This window comes from Halichoeres trimaculatus, unplaced genomic scaffold (assembly GCF_033239565.1).
Source record: "Halichoeres trimaculatus isolate MK-OKI-2021-1 unplaced genomic scaffold, fHalTri1.1 fHalTri1_scaffold_10, whole genome shotgun sequence".
Taxonomy (NCBI): Eukaryota; Metazoa; Chordata; class Actinopteri; order Labriformes; family Labridae; genus Halichoeres; species Halichoeres trimaculatus.
This window is the reverse complement of record NW_027437187.1, coordinates 23,052,915-23,076,537: the sequence shown is the minus strand read 5'-3', so window position 1 is coordinate 23,076,537 and position 23,623 is coordinate 23,052,915. Positions and strand designations below refer to the sequence as shown.

The 23,623-nt window shown below is 39.4% G+C and overlaps 1 protein-coding gene across 8 annotated transcripts in view; it reads left to right on the top strand.

Moving 5' to 3' along the window:
• Positions 1 to 23,623, top strand: part of shank3a (SH3 and multiple ankyrin repeat domains 3a) — a 138,796-nt gene that overhangs the window by 35,215 nt on the left and 79,958 nt on the right. For all 8 annotated transcript variants that reach the window (XR_012598873.1, XM_074676999.1, XM_074676997.1 and 5 more), the window contains 4 exons: positions 15,565 to 15,673; positions 16,233 to 16,384; positions 16,997 to 17,164; positions 20,191 to 20,307. Coding sequence is in view for 7 of the 8 variants with exons in the window: in XM_074676999.1 (XP_074533100.1) it covers positions 15,565 to 15,673; positions 16,233 to 16,384; positions 16,997 to 17,164; positions 20,191 to 20,307 (546 nt within the window). In the remaining variant the exon portion in view is untranslated. The remainder of the gene's footprint in view (positions 1 to 15,564; positions 15,674 to 16,232; positions 16,385 to 16,996; positions 17,165 to 20,190; positions 20,308 to 23,623) is intronic.

Genomic DNA, 23,623 nt, shown 5'->3' with positions numbered 1-23,623 from the left:
AATCATTGCATTGGAAAAAGAAGGTTAAGAGGCCAGAAGAACTGTGCAGTCTCTTACCTACATATGAGGGGATATTTTACGCTCTGTTTATAATCTGAGAAGTTATTGACAAAAAGTGGAGGCAACATATTTTTTTCATCCATCCACCCATCCCTTACTTGGTCCACCATTTCCACTGATGTGGAACTGGACCTGCTGTTTGGTCTTGATGATGTTCCGCCTCATTGCTCGAGTTCATTTCACAATAAGAAAAACGAGACATTGTATAGCTGTGGCTCTATACAGTTCAACAACCCACCAGCGTTGGAGTCAATCATTCTAGGTCAGGCGGTATGAATAGATGACTGTAGAACAGGATGCCAGAGGCATAAAATACAATAGAGTTCTAATAATCATCGGGCTGAATAAATAAACCTCCCACACACACCCTGTGTCTGCCTAAAGCTCGCTGTGTGCCCTCTTGTGTTCCCTCTGCAGCCTGTAGGCCTGTTTACAGTCAAGGTTCTAATATAGAAGAGGATCATTTTTACTTTATTTTCAGCTATATATTTTAAGTTGTTTCCAATTTTACAAGGCTGTGCTGCAGTTCATATCCATTCTGTTTGTGTTTTATCCTCTGGCTCCGTCCCCCTACTGTCTGCCCGGCTGCCTGTGTCCTGGTGTCACTTTGTGTGCCTGCCTAAAAGCACATGACTGGGCCTGATTCAGCTCTTTCTTTCTCTGCACTCTATGATTCTGATGACAGCATGCATTCCCTCCATCTTCACTGACCACCCTGCTCATAAACACAAACACACACACAAACACACAGTCATGCACAGAAATAACAATAGAGGCCTGTTGTTATTTTTCTTGTAACAGGATTTATGGACTGTAAAATCTCTCTGTTGATACACAAACACCTCAGCAGTGGCTGTGAACCTTTGGTTTTTTACTCACATTAGCTTTTATTGATGTTGCTACCATGGATTTTTTAAGCTGCCAAACTGAGAAGGTGTCTAATAGTAAATACAGAAAACTCTTAAGTTAATGAAGCTGCTTATCATCCATACCTATACTCTGTGTGTTTGTTACATTGACAAACTATGACTTCATTGAATAGACGCTTTCTATCTCAATCACGGCATGTAACAATGTCCTAGCAGGTTAGTGAAAAGCTTGATGTTTATTTGACCACATTTGTTTTAATCTGCTGGTCTCCCCATATGAAGCTACAGCTAAACAGTGCATGGTATCATTCTTGTTTCAGAACCTCAGATGATAAAAAGAGAGCCAGAATAGAATAGAATAGAACTTTATTGTTATCGTAACAAGTTCAACGAATTGAAGTCACAGCAGCAATCAAGAAACAAAGGTGAGAAAGTGTATAGAAAGTGCAAAAAGGTCCATAAGAAAATAGATGATGACAGCTTGTCCATCATTCTCCAGTTCAGCCAGCCTCCACCTCCACAGGGTCCAGGACTGAGCTTCTTCAGTCATGCTCCATCTCTGTCTCCTAGACCCAGTGTGCTCACAGCAGGTGAAGCTTTTCCAATGTGGCGTTGGTGTCTGATGTTAGCTCTGTTAGCCATGTCTGTGAATAGCATGATGCTACTCTGCCCTCTGGTATTCCCTCTTTTGCTGGGTTAGCACAGCTAGCTCATCCATCTTACTGGAGATAGATCTTACGTTTCCAATGAAGACAGATGGAAGGGCAGGTCCATGTCGTCACTTCTTAGCTCACACCTGAGAACCAGCACGTCATCCTCACTTCCTTCTTCTCATCTTGTGGGAAGACATCAGGCCTTACACCAGTAGCATTGACATGCTACAGGCTGCTAACAGCTGATTTCACATTTAAACAATGCAGCCATGTTTACATGTAGGATCTCCAGACAAACACAGGAGAAAAAGTAGTAAAAATATCACTGAAGCCACAAAAAGTTTGGTTTCCATGACCAACAAATGAGCCATACAAAGTATGATACACTTCAAATACAAAGATTACGAAAAACAGAGAAAAAAATTCAAGAAACGGACAAAGAAGAGAGAGCTGCTGCAAAAGGCAGCCATAGCCAACAGGGCGGCGCCTAGCAACAATACAGTAATGTACAAATGGATGTACTAACCTATAGATTACAGGACTTGAAATCATACATCGATGATGATACTTTTTTTGGTCTGTGCTAATAACAACTGAAAAATACTATTTCTTTGCGCGATCACCTATCAGCTTGTAAAAAATTAGTGTAATGAAAGGTAAGGCCATGCAAAGGATGTTGTGTGATTTCAAAGATTGTTGTTGCCCAAATTAAGTGAAATATTGAAGAACAAACACTGGTTGGTTGTTGTTGGTCTGGTGGTATAAGTGCGATAACAACATCCATAAATGACGTGCCTTTCACAAAGCTTTTTCTGGCCTGTACCTTGTTTTATTCTAATGATCAGCATGTGAGCTGGAGCTCAACTGTACAGATGGAGGAGACAATGGCAGACAAAGCCATGCTGCCAGTATGGTGACTGGAATTGGTTGAGCATGCAGCAGTGTGTTTGGTGGTCCACAAACAATAAGCCAGCGCTCTGCATGTTTGTGAGTGTGTTGATGAGTTGGACAGAGGCTGTGGCTTCACCTCGCTTTGTTCAGGCCTTCAGCCAACCATCAGAGCTGTCCCCCACTGCCTCGCCTGCCTTAACTGAACTTCATCAAGAGGAATAGTTGATATTGCACAGAGCTAAAACATATTATTCCAGTGCTTCTGCAAAGGATTACTCAGGAGGCGTCATGCTGCTACGCTCAGAAAGGAACACCAGGAGTCGGGCCACAGAGGTTAGAAGCAACACAAAATGACTCATGGGATCTAGAGTAAATGCAGGTTACTAGCACAGTGGAGCTGAGCAGGAAAGGTTTTGTGACATTATTTAAAAAACCACTGAGAAAGGAGGTTTGTCGTGCTACAGTTGCTTGGTTTGTCTTGTGTTTATCCTGTTTCAGATTTTCTTCTTTCAAAAATTTTGACTGTCTGCTGTCCTGACAAATCCCAACTTCTTGTGCCAAAAAGTTTTACTTTAGGTTTAGTACAGAAAGCTTAGCCCAAACAATCTTTGTTATGTGCACTTACTGTTGTACTGCCATCCCTGTTGCAAATTAGTAGTGTAGTTTCACATTGCACAAGCAGTAGATTACTCCAGTGGATGAGCTCCCAATAAAGACTTTAAAAAAAATACATGCTAAAAGAATTGCATTGGCTGAACTATTCAGTTATATTGTGTCTCGTTTAATTTGGTCAAAAACTAAGATAGGCCACATAACATTGTAATTGTACTGGTATGTGTTTGATTGGTCAGCAGATGGCAGCAATCCAGGAAAAATCTGGCTTTGGGCTGGAACGCTGGGAGGCTTTTCCCTCTTTCTCTTTTTGTAGTCTTGTCTTATCTTAAAAACAACAGCAAGGACAGGGCCAAACAAAAGTAAATCAGTACCGAAGCCCCGTCAGAAGCACTCAGTCTCTATCATTCAGAAGAGACGCAGAAGGGAGCCGGTTATTTAGAGCTGGTGTTCAATTATTATGATAATAGCTGTGCCTCGTATAAACCAAGCAAGCTGTGACATTGGCTTTCTTTTTGAGTCTTCACCAATGAGATGTTAAATTAAATTCCATGTTACCCAGAAACATTTATTGTCAATGATGACTAAGATGCTGTTGCCATAGTAACAGCGACCCCCACCACTGTCATTGAGTATGGGGTAATGTTTGTTCTCTGCACTCATGTGTCATGAATGAAATATGCGTGTTCAGTGTGATCAATTATACATTAGTTAGTGTGGCTTGATGTGTGTGATTGCTTGTGTTTGTGTGTGTCTGTGAGGCAGGTACAATTCCTTAATCCTGTGATGCTTTCTCATGTGGTGTTATTCTTTCCCTTAGATCCAGAGTGCATCAGATTATTTAAAGATTTATGATAAAGGATGAAGTTTTGCTGTTCTTTGGAATCAGCTCCATACTCTGTCATACTCTATATTGTTTTTCTTTTCTAGTTTCTTTTTTGTAGCTGACAGCGTTACACTTTAAGCTGGTTAGGCATGGATATTGAAGATTACTGTGCTCTGGCTTTCACAGACATAATGTACTGTAGGCTGAGGTCCAAGCAGACATAGAGGCACAATCGTATAGAGAAACACAAAACTAAAAGACAAAGAAACATCAATCTGTTCTAACAGGCGTGAAATGGTAAGCAGCAGCTTTGTGTCTTTTAGGAGGATTTAAACACCCACATTAAATAGAGGTTAATTATCATGTCCTTTTATTCTGCAGCTTTTCTAAATCCACCAGAGAGATATTCTGTACACATACGCTGTGTGTGTGTGTGTGTGTGTGTGTGTGTGTGTGTGTGTGTGTGTGTGTGTGTGTGTGTGTGTGTGTGTGTGTGTGTGTGTGTGTCTGTGTGTCTGTGTCTGTAGAAGATAGATTCACAGCCATTGAAGAATTGGTGATTGTTTTTAAGGAACTGTACATCAAAAACCTTTGCTTCAGATATGAAACTCTCATCCATCATCTGCTGGATCATCCCAGAAAAGCGCTGGCAAAAATCCACTTAATATTTGAAACTTTTCTCGCTACACCTCTTTGATGCTTGCACATATTCTTTGCTTTCCATGTCTTTGCTCTCTCCTCACTTCCTTTCTATAGTGCTTGGAAACTTCTGCTCTCCTCTTTGCTTAGAGCAGCTTTGGATTGAAAGTTTGACCGCAGATCAGCAAATCTTTTTGATGTCATACAAGAAGCAATGTTGTTGGCTGTATTATTTTAAATCATGTTGCATCATCAAGTTTTGAATTATAAAACATTTCTGAAACCCTCTCAAACTAACATTAAAATCTGAATTTTTTTCCAAGAATCTTTTTTTTTTTTTGTAATTTTAAAGGGACACAAGCAAAACATAGACAACACTTCTGTCATGATGTCCCTGAAGCCCTGTGGCTCTAAATCAGTGGTTCTCAAAAGCCCTGTTTCCACCAAGCAGATCGGTTCAGTTTGTCTTGGTACGGTGCGCATTTTACAGTGTTTCTGCTGACTAACCCTGGGACAGATCCCCAAATAACCCAGCCGAAATCGTCCCACTTTCCGGGACCCTTCTGTTGGGGTGCCAGACTAAACCTATACAATCCTGAAAGGTGGAGCTATAACACTGCAAACCATTGATTGGTCAAAAGAATTGTCACTTACCGTGCAAGAGTGGCAGTATTTCTCCTGGCAGCACACAGTCTTCTCTGAAACAAAAATCGATTGCACTTTTTAACAAAGAGCTTCATGGAAACCATAAAGAAGGTTTTCGTGTTGTGCTTTTCTTCGTTGTTGGATTTATTTATTATTAGGGTACATTGTGTTGGGCTGCTAAGGAGTTACACTATTATGTAACTAACGCAGCTATTAGCATATGGCGTACACGCCACCTACCATGAGGGGGCATGATTGGCTGTGGAAACACAAACAGGAGCCGGCTTAACTGATCCAACCCGTACCAAACTGAACTGATCTAACCCAGACTGCTTGGTGGAAACGGGGCTAGAGTGGGGTCCCAGGACTCCTAGGGCTCTGTGAACCATAGCTTGGGTGCCTGTAGAAAAATTCAATAATGATTGTCAAAGTGTGCTGTATCAGTGAAAAGCATGTCTTCAAACTGGGATCTCTCATAAAAACATTATTTTTTCCAATACTCCGACCAAATTTAGTTTTGTGGGATCAACTCTGAGATGATCCTGACATGTCCATCACTTCACAGAAGAAAGACCCTCAAGACAAAGAAATACATCAGAGTCAACATTTCTCAAAGTTAACAAAATGAGTTACTTAGAAAGTATAAATTTAGCCAAATTCCATTGATGCAAAGTAATACATAGTACATTATTACACAGTATTATGCTTAAACAATGTTACGGTAGTGATAGGGTCCTTGGAAAAATGGCACATCTGAAAAGAGTCCATAAGCTAAAAAAGATTGAGAGCCCCTGCTCTGAATTGGCCAAAGGCAAAACATCATTGCACAAAAAAGTCATAAACTGTCAATATCCTTCATTTTTCTTGTGTTTCTTCTATCATGTCTTTATTCTTCTGTACTCCTTCCTCTTCCCTCACGTGATCCCCTTTGCTTGTGTTTCTTCCACACCACATGAGTGTGTTGCATTTTTTATGACAACATGCTCCTAGACCTTCTTACTCTGCAATACATCTATAAATTATAGAATAATCTGACAAATAAAACTAGCGAAGCCATTTGCCTGTTTTATATATATATATATATATATATATATATATATATATATATATATATATATATATATATATATATATATATATATATATATATATATATATATATATCGTCTTATGAGCAGAGTTTTTAAAAGAGGAGCCTGGAAGTGCACCTTGACTCAAATGGAAAGAAGCAGTGCACCAGCTGCAGCTTCATTATATAGAGCATACTCTCTCTGTTTGTAGGAGACTTTCAGTCTCACATTAAGCCTTCAGCTTTTATCATGTGCAGCTGCGGAGCAGAGTGAATAGATTGAATGCTTTATTTTCAGTGTGTGTCCTTAATTAGAAATGTATGTTAAGATCTTCAAAAAGACCCATCATTTCAACTATCCAACACAGATCTACTTTGCCTCCCATGTTGTCATTATGATTTTTCATTTTGTTTGTCATGAAACAGCACATTCTTTTCAAACCAATCTAAAACTCTGGCTTACTAAATTTTATGTTACGTGACACTAATTTAAAATTTCCATTTGACACTCAAATTTAAAACAACAAATACACTGTGAGACAAATGCTGGTGTTCAGTGGTGCATTATTTAACGGGGATCTTTCTCAGTGCTGTTTGAAGCTTCTGTGTGAATAGGAATATGAAAACCACCAGATGTATTTAAGTATTTGAACAGAATTTCTGTTTTTAATTTTTGAGATTATTAAATGCAATGCCCCTGCAGCAGGTTGACTTTTCTCCAAGGGGTCTTCAGAGACTGGGGTCAAGGCCAGTCCACCCTGGCCCAAGTCCTTCCTTCAGTGACTGTTGATGGTGTAGAGTCGGACAGAATGAAGAGCACTCTGTGCCAGAGAAGTGTAATTTATTATCTTGCCAATAATACAACCAACTAGTATGATGACTGAAGTGTTGTGAAATAACAACATCCTCTAACCTGCCTCTTTATGCTTGCTTCATGTTGCACAACTTCACATGTTGTATGTGAAAAAAAAATCTGCTAATCTCACATGACCTGCTGGAAGTGGATTTTTTTCTCCATATGACATGCAATGGAACACATTTCTCCCACTCAGCTGTGCGCCTCTGTATGAGATGCTAGAATGATTCAGATTATGTCAACATGTAGCCGGGTATCTGGGAAACCACATGTATTTTTATGTGTAAGGCCTGTCATCCACACTGAACTACAGTTTTACATTACTAAAAACGTTTACTGAAAATCCCGACCAAAGTGAAGATTTTGAAAAACTATAGTTTAGTAGTTTTGTGTATATACCAGGAAACCATGTTTTTGGTTCTCAAATGTCACAGCTGAATGAAGGGGGCTCATTCTGATTGGCTGGCACAAGTTTCATGTCTGAAAAACACTGTGTCATATGAGCTTGGCATGCTTTGGGCATCACTTAGTGGCAGATTTGCCTGATCACATGTGGATGAAAGTATTTTTAAAAACAAATGAAGGGAGATATTTGTTTTTGAAAATACCTGGCTAAGCATGTACAAGGCCTTAGTCTGGCAATGGCATACATCTGCATTAGACTGGAGATAAACTATAGTTGACAGATTTGTGACAAAGGACAAAACTCTCAAAACTGAACCAGTACTAGATGATTGTACTTATTTGAAAAACAGTATATGAACTTCATGTGTTTGTCGCCATGTTGACCTTTTACTTTTGCTAAAAGAACCATTAAGTTATCCATGGCAAGACTCAAGACGTTATTGCTTTGATTATAATGGTAAAGCAATAATTGGTTTACTTGATTACATTTATATTTGAAAATTTGTTGTACTATTATCTACTATTAATTCAAGAAAACACAGTAAGCTTCTGACTTTTCAAGATTGTATTTATGTGAACTGCCTAAAAATGTGCCTGCTTTATAATAATTGTAATTTTGAATGTTGGATACTGTTTATGTACTGTATCTCTCACATGTTTACATAGAGCCTGTAAGTAATTCATTTAATCAGGCTGACTACATCAATTTGAGCTATCTAGCTTATCATTTACAGTGTTAGATCTGGTTTATGAGACCATCAGTCAGTGTCACAACAGTTTGCTACATCACTGTCAAACAAGCTGGCACCTTGCATCTGAAGAGGCTTAACAACTCAAATGTGACGGCTGAGTGCAGACAGGATATACCTGACGAGTGGAAGAGCAAAGTGTCAAGATGAGAGTCAGATGTAGCCACTGTAAAATCAGGGACTATTTTTACTACGGTGTGAAAAAAAATGCAGCTGGTTTTATGGTCAAAAACCAGCAGCTGTGGTTGCCAGGGAAATACCATAAAAGGTACGGTAAAATGTAAACAGCTTTACAGAAGAACCTGTCAATTTCACAGCTTAAAACTGTTGTTATTTACAAAGAAATTACATTTTAAACCATGAAAATCAACTGCTATTTTTTGCTGAAGTAGTATGAACACAATGCTATTTCCACTATTTCTTTCAGTTAGACTGACATGCATCCTATTCAGTATCACAAAGTGAAATCTTCATCATAAGACTTTAAAGTTTTTTCCGGTCATTTCAAATGTAGTGTACTTTTTGTAGTAAAGTCAAAGTTTAACAGTGAATGCAGCGCCTAAATACTCTACAGCACATATCCCAGTCTTAAACTTGCAGTCTAAGGGCAGTTAATTTTTAACTGAAATGAGACTAGCTGTTGATCTAAATAGTTTAAAATGTAATTTGTTTTGAAATAACTGGTTTAAAATGTAAAATTGTCAGGTTCTTCTGTAAAGCTGTTTACATTTTTACTTAATTTTTTTACAATATTTCTCTGGCAACCACAGCTGCCGTTTTTTATCGTTGAAACAAGAAGTTTTTTTTTTTTTACAGTGTAGTATCCTGTAGTGCGCAGTTGTGTTTACACCAGGGATGTTCAGTACTCTTTTTTTTTCGGACCGATAGCAGTATGAGTACTCCCTCTTGAGTACTCACTGGTACCCACTGATACCAATGCATTTTTACATGCTGGAGAGGTTTCTGATCCTGTGACAGATGTATTTCCCTTTCTCGACACTGAAGCACTTTTTTCATGCAGGTTCAATAAGTCAGTGTATTTGTCCTCAGCCTCGGCTCTGCAGACAGTCCCACTGGAGACTCCAGGCAGCAGGTTTTCACACCAGCTCAGGGTGTGGAGGTATTCTTTAGATTGATAATTTGCTGTTGCTGACATCTGTAATAAGCATGTGGAGGCAGAGCCATTGCTTCTCTCACTCAAGTATTTAGCTGAGGGTCATAATTTGTGAGTGTGGATAAATGTCAGACACGTGTCCACCTAATTACAAGCGGTCTGACTTTCCTGGTGGCCTAAGGGAGATGCAGATTGTACTTCAGTCTCTTAGTCTGGAAGATGGTACTGTCTCTGTCCTTTACACCAGAGCCACATTTAAACTACAAAAGTTAAGATTGTTCTAACACCAAGCACAACAATGGTGAAAGTATGTCTGGGTAGTCTGTACACTACCTCAGTTTAAAGTTGTGAAAGGACATTTTTGTGCGCTGTTTTTCCCCTCTTTGAATAGCCTTGCATAGTTATGTACCCCAAGTATTTTTTAGGTGGAGGATGCTCATGTTCAGAATAAATGGCTGTACGTGAGGTGTAGGGAGTAGGTAGTGATTATAAATTAGGAGTAAACAACAAACAATTGTGTTCACAGCACAGAATCTGCACATGCAGCTGACACAAGCAGCAGAACTCTTTTGGCGAAGTAAAACATTAGTTTCACATCTGCTTGAGTTGTCTGCCTTTCTCAACTGTTTAGGCTGCGCTCATATCATCCCCAAGTCTGACGGTCCATAAAGCATTTCCCTTGACCCTTGTGCAGACTCACTTTGTTCTTTCCTAAGCAGTTTTGACGCTTTAGAGCATGTGTGTATCTTTCAGGCCAGTTCCCATTAGACCAGTGTATGATCCTCCTGAATAGGCATCATGTTGCTGAGCATTGTAATTACTACTCACCCGTGGTCCAGTGTACTGCAGGCCAGCTGTGAAGGACCAGGGGCTATGTGGCCATGTGAAACTGACTGTGAATGTAGGGCAGTGCAAGCATCACACATACATGCATGCTACACTACTTACACATGACTGCTCTGGAGATATTGACTGGGACAAAAATGTCATTTAAAATGATAAAGAAAAGAAAATTAAGGAGAGAGGAGCTACAGAACACGGCTAGTGAAAGATACCAGAAAGTCAGTAAGGGAGGCAGAAGAAGTGTCTGCAATTTCTGGCCTTCAACTCGTGCTTTTATCAGGTAGCGCCAGATAATCCCCCTTCAGTGTGGGGGGAGACGAAGCTTCCTCGGGCCACTGAATAGAAAAGAAAAGAACCTCCATCCACTTTCTCCTGCAAGCTGGAGTTGCTCCTCCTGTCAATTTATGCTTCTGATCAGAGATCCCTCAAAAAGTGCTCTATATCAATTAGGACACAACCAGATGTGTCAGCGTTCAAAGTCTGCAGGGGAGTGGAATTCATCCCAAATTCGTCTGGACAGTCTGAAGTCCTCTGAAATCATGGAGATGTTTTTATTTGATTTTCAAGCTCTTAAGTGCAGCAAGGCTTAGGATGATAAAGCTGTCCCTCAGTATCAGCAGGTTCCCTGATCCCTGGGTGCTGGCTCCATCAAGCACATACAGCTACACTGTGTAAACTGCTCTGTAGGGTTGTTCTAAGGTAGGGAGTGTCTTTCCGTTTATGTGAAGAGAGCCGTAGTAGTAAGAGTACAGCTAGTACCATATGGAACATTTCTGCAAATTTGAAAGTCAGATGTAGCATTTAAAAGTGAATCCTAGGTCTCTACAATGTGTGAAATATTTTTTTTTGTCTTGTAGTTTTTAATGTAAGTTGCACAGTGTAAGTTTTTCAGCTATGGGGAGTGCAGAGACAGAATCTTATTCATATCAAAAACAGCTTAAATCAAATGGTGCAGCTGAACAGTAATGAGTAATCATATGGAGAGCAAGTGAGGACACCTCTTGCAGAGATTCAACCTGATTCTGCAGGCTATCATCTTGGTTTAAAGAGTTGGTAAAATGCCATAGATCCTGGGGGTTGATTATTGCTGCTGTGTCTTGCTCTGCTGCATCGAGATGAAACATTATCTTTCATATTCTCGTCCCTTTTCTTTTCCGTTGCTCTTTTTTCTGTGCCTTGCTTTTTATTTTGTCTTCAACCAGCACAGCAGTATTACCCCATCAACATACAGACTTCCAGCTTAAGTTTTAGCCAAAGTTTGGGCTCTAGACAAAACTGATGATGTTCCTTTCCCTGAGATTTCCCTCCTTAATGATGTTCCTTTTTAAGGAGGGAAATCTCAGTGCTTTTTATCCATATGTGTGTGGTATTTAAAGCAGATATTGGTGTCTCTACCACCCTACTTGACTTGTTTGCTCGTTCTGTGTTTTCCATACCTTTGATGGCTGGCATATGGTGGTCAGCTGATAGTAGCAATCAAAGATTAACTGTTTTTTGTTTAGTTCACCTATTTGCTCACTCTTGCATTTAAGGTTTCTGTGTACAAGTTTAATAAATGCCACAAACTCTCTCTGCTTTTGGTAAACAAAGTACTCAGATCAGGTTCAACCACAAATGGACTCTCTCTGTCGGAAACACTAAGGAGCTAAAGAATAAGCCCGGGGATGGACTGTAGCCAAGTTTTTTTGCTCTGTACTCTCATCCAGATATGTTCACTTCTGATTCACAAGGCTGGGAAGGCTAAATTATCAAACGCCAGGCAGTGATGGTTCAGAAAGGAGAGAGTGTTTTAGGAGTGATGCACTGTACCCAGTGTTACTTCAGTACTCTGCCTTGTTAGGGGAAAAGTTGCTGCTCCTGAGTCTCACTTAGAAATGCTGTTATGACTATTATTTCAGTGAGCCTCCCACCTTTGTGAAAGTAAGTGTTTATCTTTCATTTACCACTATTTTGTAGAGAATTGCTCCTGGAGGCTTCATTACAGCAGTCCCCAGACCAATGGATGTCATTACATGGCTACATTTATTACAGTCTAAGGTTGGGACTTCTGATGAAGGTGAACCTGTTTTGGTCCCTGAGAGTATTATGTTGTATTGATAATCCTTAATGAATGGCTTGTGAAAAAGAGATTATAATGGTTGCTTGTTCGTCGGCTCACAGTGTGGTGTCAGAGAATGATTCAGGGTCCTTTCACCTCTCACCTTATCTCTTCCCGTGCAATAAAATGGGATGTCTGTGTGGCTTCTAAGTCTCTGTGCATTAGTCTTTGAATCATCTAACAGGGAGCCTTTTTCTGCTTGAATTATGTCTCTGTTTTGCTAAAGACAGTAAATAAACTTTAGACTATAGGGTCAATGCCCCTCTCAGAGTGCCTCTTATCACATTGGATATTAGCCCTCTGTACGTCAACATGTGCACAAGGCTTTATTGGATCAAATACATTTGATTTCAGTACTTATCCAAAAGCCAGCTACAGCTAGCAGCAGTCTGAAACAAGCAATTTGGCAGATAATTGATCAATTGAATGTGTACTTCACAAAAATTAGGTGATATTTTTCTAATTGCACACTTCCACTCAGCAGTAATTGTGATTTGCATGGGGATAGTTGGCCACAATATGAATCTACCAGTAACCATTCACAAACACACAAACTCCCAAGCTGATTGCCCAACAGCCTCTTATTAGTTTTATTGATTCAGTGTTGTTGTTTTTTGCATCAGTGGGCTGTAATTTTCCTTGTAATTTAATACACAATTTTCAAGGATACCACTGGATAAACCTTTTTTGACTTTGTTTTTGTGTAAAAGTCTAGCAGTGGAATATATAGTTCACATACTTTCACTGATATTGATACTGGTCTGACTGGCCTGATTGGTCCCTTAACATTTTTTAGGGAGCAGAATTGTGTGATGCAGCTTTCCTTGTTGCCAACAGGTTTCACTTCTAGCTACCAGTTGATAACCAATAACATTTACACAATCTACATAAAGACTTGAAACTTTGTGAACTCTGCTCTCTGGATGCTTTTACCATATTTCTGTGCTGTGTTGTTTATAGTGTGTATTTGTGTCTGTGGAGGAAATGTAATTTTGCTGCTGCTGTCTTGACCAGGAAACTCTTGAAGAAGAGATTTTTAATCTCAATGAGTCAGTTTTTTCCTGGTCAAATAGATGTTTAATAACATTTAATTTGTATACTTTGATGTACATTTTTTGAGCTCTAGATTACATAAACAGATCTTACATGCCAAAAAAAAGATCTTTTTGGAAGACAGAATCACATCTGGATTTTGATGAACCATTTACCATACAGTACAGTGTAACAGGGAGAAGAGCAACATATGAACGTAATCTGGAAATTTGGCATATGTATGAATGCAATGAGAATAGTTTTTGAACAACTTTTTCAATTTTCCTTTTTAGTTTATTTTATGAACTATTTTCACATTACTTGCCAATCCTTGCCAGGTCCTGCTCTGCGTGTACAAGCGGGGATGTTGCAAAAGAAGAACCAGCCACTTTTGAATTAGTGCTAAAAAGAAAGAAGAAAAAAAACAAGCTGCAACAAGCTATGGTGGCTTTTCCAATTCTGCAGTTCTGACTCTATAATCTGTAATGTGACAGATTGTCCTCTCTTTGATTTATCACAATATTTAGAAAACTGTCAGTATGTCATTGTGATTGTGTGTGAATTAATGTGTATATGTGTGTGCATTTCAGAGATGGTGAGATAACAGAGCAGAGGAAATATTGAGTTTATTAAGACCCTCAGCAGAGCTGATGAAACAAAGCCTTTTTATCAGCCCTCTGTTCAACAGGCAATAAAACACACATCACATCCAGCTGATCACAGGCAAATCATCCAGAGCCTCTTCAAGGCAGTGTGCGGGACACACAGGCACACACGTACACACATTCGTAGTCACATGCTCACAAACACAACCTCAATGCTCTCCCCACTCGTGTGTACATTGGCTGCTGGAGCTGTCTTTGTACGCTATCACCATAACAACTGCCTCACAGAGGCTCTACAAAAAAGGAAAAAGCCAGGGTGAATTTCTTTCACTCAGTTTGACTCGAGGATGGTGAAAGTAGCGGTCGGCAGTCTCTCGCAGCATGTTGGTTTGCGAGTTGTGTGATCCAGAGGCAGGCTTGTAGAAGCAGGCAGGCTGCAGGAGACTTGGTGTGAAAAGGAAAAGGGCTCTGTGATATGAAACTCAGATGGTGTTAGAGTGTGATTTCTCAGGATGAGGGATTCTCAGTACATGATTTCACACATGGTGAGTGTTGGACCAGCTGTTTTCATTCTTTCACCTAAGTTTACACATTTCTGTGGGTGTTTTAAAGTTTATTTGATTGCAGCGGTTAAATTGCTTGAGATATGATGTGTCTTTGTCTATGTATGTCTGGAGGCTTTGCACATGTGGATGTTACATAATGTCTGAGAACAGGCTGAGAAACCTTGAGAGGATGCAATAGAAATGAAAGTTCTCTGTAAAGCACACTTGGGATGCTGCAGATGTTGTTTTATTGCACTCTCACATTACATTTAAGAGTTGCATCCATATTGTCACAGGTATTTCCTATGTTAGATGTTAAACTCTAGAGTTTATCATTTGTGTTATGGATTCTTCTTGAACCTCTGGTGTTCATTAAGTTCAAAGTCTTCAGGTACCTGGTTTCCTGTGATCTTATTTCTCTGTAATTCTCATTATGGATTGAAGCCCTGATTATTCTAGCTATGAAAGCCTGTTATGAATTGTTTATTGCAGGTAGAATTTTCATAGCATCATTTTTCTCTCAATACTCCACAGGCTAACACCTATCTGCAGGCGTGATTCATATTTTTAATCAAGAAAATTAAAAGTATTTGTGTGTGAACAGTTTGTTTGTGTGTTTTAATTTGGCTGTGCAGCATTGTTCTTAGTTTTGTGCAGGAGTCCATTCTTTCATCTTTAAATGGTTAAATAAATCTACGATATGAGAGCATCAACCTCTAACTGTGAACACTTTCTGACTGTTACATATGACCCTCCTTTCTCGTCAGTAATCACCTTTAAAAGCTCTTCACTGCTGTTACTTTACAGTCCCTTCCATGTCTTTTTTTGGTCAATCCTATTAGAGCCTGTACATCTCCTGCACATGCCCCATTTCCTTGGCATGACAGAGCAGAAATAAACCCCTGAAACACACAAGGAGAGAGCAGCAACTCTAGCTTTCATCTCTACTCTGCATTATTAAACATCCCCAACCACATGAGTCTGACATCACCCAATCACAGCTGTCTCTTCTTGTTCTGCCCCTTCTCCCCATTCCCTGTCTCTCTCCATTAGGCTAACCTGAAGAAGTTTATGGAGTATGTACAGCAGAGGAACACCGAAAAGATCTCAAGGTTCCTGGACAAAGGCCTGGACCCCAACTTTCATGACCCAGACACAGGAGGTGAGACTGTTTTGCTCAAAAACAACCAAACCTGATTGGGTCAAAAAGGTGTCTTTCCTCAATCTTGAATGGTCTTGTGGATTTTACCATCACTCTCCCTGGCTTTCTCCCCACTCTCTGACTTTCCTACCAAAATGACCATGTATGGATTTTCTGAAATAAGCCTTCTGCATGCTGGGCAAAGCTGGATTACTTTCTTTGCTAATCTCCTCATGTTTATGCAAATGTTTGTCCAGCCATAAAGGAGATTTCCCTGTTGGGTGACCTGTAGTCTGAAAGAGGAGCTGTGGAGTGGGAGACAGAGGGAGGGAGGGTGGACAAAAGAACAGGAGCATTTCACACTAACAGGAAGCAGCCGTTTAAGCAAACCAGGAGAACAATTACAGCAGCCAAGGCCAAGTCAAATTCACTGAATGTTATAGTTGTGGTAACAGGGGAGGAGCATTTTTTTTCACAACATGCTGTTTCATGTGATGTTCATGTCAAAGAAATGTGCATACAGATTTTACAGGAAGTATATTTTTGATATTGTTTGCTTGCTCATCCTTGGTTTTTACAGAATGTCCTCTAACGCTGGCAGCACAGCTGGAGGGATGTGCAGAGCTCATCAAGGTGCTCAAGAGTGGAGGGGCGCATCTGGACTTCAGAACAAAAGATGGCATTACCTCCCTACACAAGGCCGTGCGCAGCAAGAACCACACAGCGCTTATAGTGAGCACACACACACACTCACACCTCTCCAGGAAGCTGACTCATCTCTTTTATTTCTTTTTCTCCGGCAAAAAAAATGGACATACATAAGTAGAGAGCGGCCTTGCATGTGTCTGGTTCGAGGAGGCTTGTTACCTTAATAAAATGGTTTCATGAGTCACTTAATTGATGTCCTGTTAGCAAGAACCCTTGAGTTTTATACCTTTTTTTTTGTGTATTATGTCACTGTCCAAATATTCAGTACGACATGGTCATTCATGAATCATTGCTGATGATTTTTATATGTTTTTAAATGTCTCACTTTTCCTTAGTTCCAATACAAACCTATGACTGTTGACGATACTGTAAATATATTCCAGTACTAGGTTACTCAAAATTTGTTTCTGAATCAGTTTTCACTGAGGAGATTTCCAGTTTGCTGATATTTCTTAAATTCTTCCCCAAAAACCTTGTTAATGTGCTGTTTGTAACAAACACGCAATGAATATATCTCTGTGTACTACTTCCTGTTACATTCACACTTTGATGTTGTAATGGAAAGTACAGAGATATGGGGGAAGGCAAAGGACATTTGGGTATTGTCCCCAGCTGACTCTTTTTTTTCCTCACTAGACGCTGTTGGACTTGGGCGCATCACCTGATTATAAAGACAGCAGGGGGTTGACACCTCTCTATCACAGCTCGATGGTTGGAGGAGACCCTTACTGCTGTGAGCTGCTGCTGCATGACCATGCACAGGTTGGCTGTGTGGATGAGAATGGCTGGCAGGAGATACACCAGGTAATCCACACTCACACACACACACACACACACACACACACACACACACACACACACACACACACACACACACACACACACACACACACACACACACACACGTACGCACGTACGCACGCACAGGCACAGGCACATGCACATGCACACAACAGGGACCAGTGATGGATCATTTGTAGAATTAAAATGCTTGTGCAGGGCAGAAGCTCTGATTGTCTGATTTTCAAAGTTTTCTTCCTGTGTTGCTTGTGTTTTCTTCACTTTGAGACTTTTGTTTCTTGCTGTTGAAATCTCTTGTTGGGGTTTATGGGATTGTTAGATCTCTAAGCTTTTGGAGGATTGTTTTTCCCCTCTTATTTAAAAGCAGTGTCAGGACTATCAGGAATCGAACATCATTTCCCATGAGCACTATCAACTACTGTTGAAAGGACGTGACTCTTTCCAAGACGTGTTGGTTTTGGGGAAAAATGAATGGAGAGTAGATTGTCTTTTTAACACTACTTATCTTAGTTTAAAACAAATTTTACAGGGTGCAAAAAGTTGTCAGCTATTGTATTTATTTATACTTGCATAGTTCAGTTGTTTGAAATGTGACGAGAAGCAAACTTTGCAACTCAGTTTAGTTGAACAGGCTGTTCAGTGTTATTCCTAACCTGGTGCTGAAGTTTGACCTGACCTCAAAGACTGAGACAATTCAGAAATAACCATTTTGATGACAATAATCTCATTTTAAATTGTGGGTTTTGAACTGGCAAATATGAAATAGTAAGATGATTTAAATATCACTTATAATCATTCAGTTTGGCAGACGTTGAATTATTTTGCACTTTCAACGAAATTCCCAAACAGAGTGAAAAATGTGGTACGTCAAAACAGTTTTCTTTATAAATGAGAGCTGTTTAGTCCCTAAAAAAGGGGACTACCAGCACTTTTAAATCTACACATGGAAGTTTAATTTATAATTAATTATAAAATACAGTACACCTTTATAAAACTGAATAAGACACATAATACCATTATTCAAACATAACATATATAACATAATTCTGTTTTGTTTTTTTTGTTTTTTTGAGGAGAGACCATAAGAAATGAGGGATGATCTGAACAGAAGAGTTCACCAATATCCACAAACCTCTTTTTTATTTTTTTCAGCTAAATGAAAGCAACTGTAGTCCTAACAGTGGTTTCTATAGAAACAAGCTTCTGACAAGCAAAGAGCAAACATGGCACATCGAGGGCATTTTACACACATCCTGCCTGAGGGCATGCCCTGCTCCGTAAAATATAATGGGGACTGAAACCTTCATGCTGCTTTTGTTTGAGTCAAGGCTTTTAACTTAGATTGAAGTAGCAGCAGGAAGACAGGGGAGTTCAGGAGGATTTTTCATCGCTACCCCTGAAACTGAATATGAGTAAGTGTCAGCAGAATATTGAATGGTAGCACTAAAGCTTCTCTGAAAAAAAATAATTTAACTTTGGTATTTTTAACACAGAAGATGTAAACCCACCGTTCATATTTTCATTTTACAGCAAATTTAGTCTTTGTTCGAAATCAGCAATATCAGAGACACCATGTTTATCAATACTTGTATTCTCCATTCCTTCACTCTTTCTCATTTGCATGTTCCCACAAACATCTCCCATCAGCTGTGATTTTCCGTCACAGCCATGTCTGCAACACACTCTGGTGTGATTTACTTCAAGGTCCTGCTATTGTTGTTATTGTGAAGTACTTAGAACTAAGATGAAATGTTCATCACACGATATTTTCATTTTTCCTAAGAAAACTAAAAACCTCTAAAGGGACATAGGCAGAAAAAAGATATAAATCTTTCTTGTGCACACCAGGTACTTTCACACAAGTGAAAGTTTGTGTGCTTCCTAGATAACATTTGGAGTCTAAAGCATGATCAAATAAAGTCTCAGTTAAATCTCTATTAACTTTGTACTATGTTTACTGTCTTATAAAGTAATTTACTGAAGATTTAAGACCAGAAGAAATCCATTTAGAGGCCCACTGTTAGGACAGTTTGCAAAAGACAGTTGCCCTAATGCAAGAACATCTCACATGCTTCAGTTTTATGAACATTTTGAGCAGTTTATCACAGAATTTTTGGTGTCACAATACTTTCAGTGCAAATAGAAAGTATTTCTTGTGTCCTTTGGGGAAACATTCAAAGAAACATTATTTGAATGATTTTTTAAAAATGGTTTTATTAAATAGTGACAACAAAAGTAAAAGAAATACATACTCTGCTCACCCCTTAAGTATCAGCACAGTCAGCCAACTTATGGTGAGGTATCGTGGTGGTATAATTTGCTTTCACAGCTGCCTCAGTGCAGTCACGACTGTTGTTAAAATTCTAGCGCTAAATAACATTACGTTTTTTTACACACTGTCACTGCTGTCAAATGTTCTTAGTGAGAAGGAAAGCAGGAGGAGAAAACAAAAAGTTTTTGTGCTTCTTTGTAAATGTTATAATGCAAAGCTTCAGGATAGAAAGAAGCGAGATAGTGATGACATGAAAAGTCTTTTGCTTCAAGTCTGGTGAAACACAAAAACTAAAGAAAGTGTCACTTCTGTCAGAATAATTAAAGCTCTTAGATTTGCATTCAGCTCTCTTTGAAACAAACAATATTTACTTTGGTTTAAGGGAGGGTTGATAACATGAGCACAAGTTTGAAATACTGTTTTTTTTTTTGGTGTTTTTTTCTCCCTTTTTTATGCTTTAATCTTGTTAGATTTACTGTGTTAGTAATCTGCAGAATGCTTTTAGGCAGCCCTTTGTATTTTAGCATGTTCAAATGAACTGCTATCTTTGCGCCAACTGGATTTACCTACAAAAGAAAGAGGAGTATCACTTGGAAATACAAAACAGGGCTGGTTCACAAACAGGAAGAGCTGCCTCTTTGCTCATCTAATTTCTTGATTCTTTTCTACAGCTATGACGAGATGATGACTGGCTCATTCACTCGCTCCAGTTTGAAGTAGGGTCAATGTGATTAAATGCGTGTATCTGTCTCAACAGGCATGTCGTTACGGCCATGTGCAGCACCTGGAACATCTGCTGTTCTACGGAGCCGACATGAGTGCCCAGAATGCATCTGGAAACACCGCCCTGCATGTGTGTGCCCTCTACAACCAGGTAACAGCTATGAAACACGGTTATGGCTGGTTGAGTTGTAATCTTCTCCCCCATAAAACACACATATGACAGGAGATTATATGGCTTACTGTGATTGTGTTGTGTTAGAGCTGGAGGATATGTTGTAGCACATGAAGGGGCACAAGTTGGAACGAATGGCTGGGGTGAATGTTGATTTGATTAAGACACTGTTGGAAGGGTGCTGGTTTGGTCTAGTGGTTAATTTGTGTGCTCCATGTACAAAGACATAGGCCCTTAATATTCTTCCCTCTCAGTATGGAGTAAAAAACAGGGCTTTCATGTTTTCAAAAGCAAATTCAAAAAGGATACTACTGGCTGGTGCTAATGTACTCCCTGAGAGTCAGCTGGATTTCTTGAATTATTTACTGTGGCCACAGACTTAACCAAGTTGTTTCAGCTGCCTGGATATAACCATTATGTATTTTCTACACATAGTACTCAGACAAAGAATGTTCCAGAGGCAGCTGTCCATGGACCTTCACAAACACAGTTGTTTAAGTTGTGCTGAAGGATTACCGTGTCCCTGCTCTTGTTGTGTGGGTTGATGGAGTTTGTCTTTTTGTGTGTGTGTGTGTGTGTGTGTGTGTGTGTGTATGTAGCAACACATATGTGGGCGCTTAGCGTGTACATTTTTTTCTAGTTTCTGTCCTCCAACAGTTGAAGGAGCAGCACTTGCACTGCCAGGTTTCAGACTTATACACTAGATGGATTTGCTGTTACTGCGTTGAGCCTTTTGGACAAACTGAGGACTTGTTGATTTTATGAAAGATGCTGCAACAACCTTCCCTCTGTGACTTTCTGATGCCTCATTCCCCTTATCACCTCTTGAATACCCTGGTTTTATTTCCATCAGTCTCTGACTCCAGTTGCCACTCAAAGGGTGATCATTCTGTTTTACAGGCCTATCCGCTGATTTTTTTAATTGGTTTTATAGATAAATTTCCCAAAATTTTTTAGTGTTTTTTCAAGTGCTTTTAGTTCCCCTGTTCTGCTTTGGTGTCATCATAAAGTTGTCCTTAAAAAGGGTCACGTACGCGAGGCTTACCCCAGTGAGTTTCATTTATTGTATTTACATCATGTTCCCCCTATGTGTTTGTGTGTTTATGCAAGTACGGTGGCATGGACTTCCTCAGTTTTGTGTAATTGAGCAGTAGTCACAGGCAGCAGTGTCCCTTACCTTGTTATTATCTTCAGTGCGATCGGCTGTTGTGATAATTGACTGAAAGTGCAGATTAAAGTGAAGCTGTCCAAGCGTGAGTGTGGCACCAATAGGACCAGAAACTAAGAGTGTTTTTCTGATGCAGGTTGCCATCGTCACACACTAATATTAACACACTCTGTCAGCTACACATGATATGAAAGATGGAAACATTTTTTATTGGACATTTTTTGCATGCTTCCTGTTAAAAATAACACCTACACCTTGGAAAACAGCAGTCCACCATTTAGTCTCAGCTTTTTTGTCATTGTGTTTTTTCTTTCGTTTCTCATCACAAATCTTATTTCAGGACAACTAAAAGTGTCCATTTCTACTTTCAAACTTTTTCCGCTTAAACCACCATCCTCAGTCCCAACCCCGTTTCACATAGGCTGAGGATGAACTATATAAACAAGGCTTAGACATATGGACATATAGACATATGGGTTTTTAAGATAGGGAAGCAGTAAACAGATGGGCACAGTAGTTTCAAGCTTATGTTACTTAACCAGGGTTAAATAGTGCATTTGTAAGAACTAATTACAACTATGCAACTATTGACACATTTTTTCTGCTCTATTAAGTATCTATGGAAGCAGAATGATATCATTTGGCCCTGACAGAAAGTAAAGTACCTATGTTTATCCACAGGATGTATACTGACTATATACATGGCTGTGAAATACATGGAGATTATACATACATTATAGAGGTGGATCAGGAGTGGTACAATTGGTACACAGTGATGTGTAGTAACGCATGATTGTGTTCTTATGCAAGAAACATTCAAGGACAGGTACAGTATTTGTTACAGTTAATAATAGGGATGCACTGATACTGATCCAGGTATTGGGTATCAGTGCATCCTAGTGTATCGGTGCACCTCCATTGTGCCAATCCAGGCAACCAGCTCCATGCCTTTTTTTCTTTTAACCAGTGCTCTCAGCTACTTGATTCGAAATGTTACCTCTGATACACTTTTTTTTTTTTTTGCTGCATTACCAGTCTACAGGGTTTAACAGTTAACATTTGAATATTTACTTCTGTACATGCTGAAGCTTTGTTTTGTTGGTAAACATTTAAATAGTTTCAATAAATACTGACTTCTGTAATTTCATCTACTCATCTTTTGCCTTCTGCCCAAAATATTACCAGTCAGTTACCCCACAGTAGGGCATGCAGGTTATTACATAACACCGGTATCAGATATTGGTATCAGTATCTGTAGATACCAAAGCCCAGATATGGATATTGGTGTTGGTATTGGTATCAGAATCAGAAAAGTTGGATTGGTGCATTCCTAATTAAAAACTCTTGTTAGTTTGGGTCTTGTTAAAAATGTTGTTTGAATTAAAGAAAATGCTGAGTCAATTTTTTACTGCAGTTTTCTAAAGAAAGCCTTATTTATAAATCATGAAAGATTTTTTTTAGACATACTTGCTACCAACCTTTGCTGCTCCATTCCCTGCTTCCCTAAAAGGAAATCTTTACAGCGTAAGATTGACAGCAACATTTCATTTAAACTAGTAATACACTGAGAACAATGCTCACTTAATGGTTTTAAAAGGTTGTGAAAGACAGGAAAGATACGTTATAATATGTTATTTTCAAATATGCATAAATGAGTCATAAACAAGGACAGGTACGTAAGGACATTTGAGGATTAGGGCAAAGAAAACCAGGCTGCTGAAGGGTGTATCTTCGCTTTCCTGCTGCTTCACTAGGGAGACAGAAACTAGTGTGGAGTTCATGAACATTAAATGAGCACTTTACTCCTCTATTTTTCTCTCCTCATCACTCTCTCTTAAGCTCTCTCTTTTATGTATTAAAACAAGTGAAAACGTGTGTGCACGTGCATGTGAATCTGTGTTTGCGTGCTGTCATTGAACTGTTTCGCTAATTCCAGCCATTAAGATCGACCTCAACTGGACTGGAACACCAAAGTCTCAGGAGACAGAGAAGACAGAGCGTGTGTGTGTGTGTGTGTGTGTGAGTGTGTGTATGTGTGAGTGTGTGTGTGTGTGTGTGTGTGTGTGTCAGCATGGGTTTGAGAAGCACATCATAAAAACTTAAAACATACTGCTCCACATTTTCACG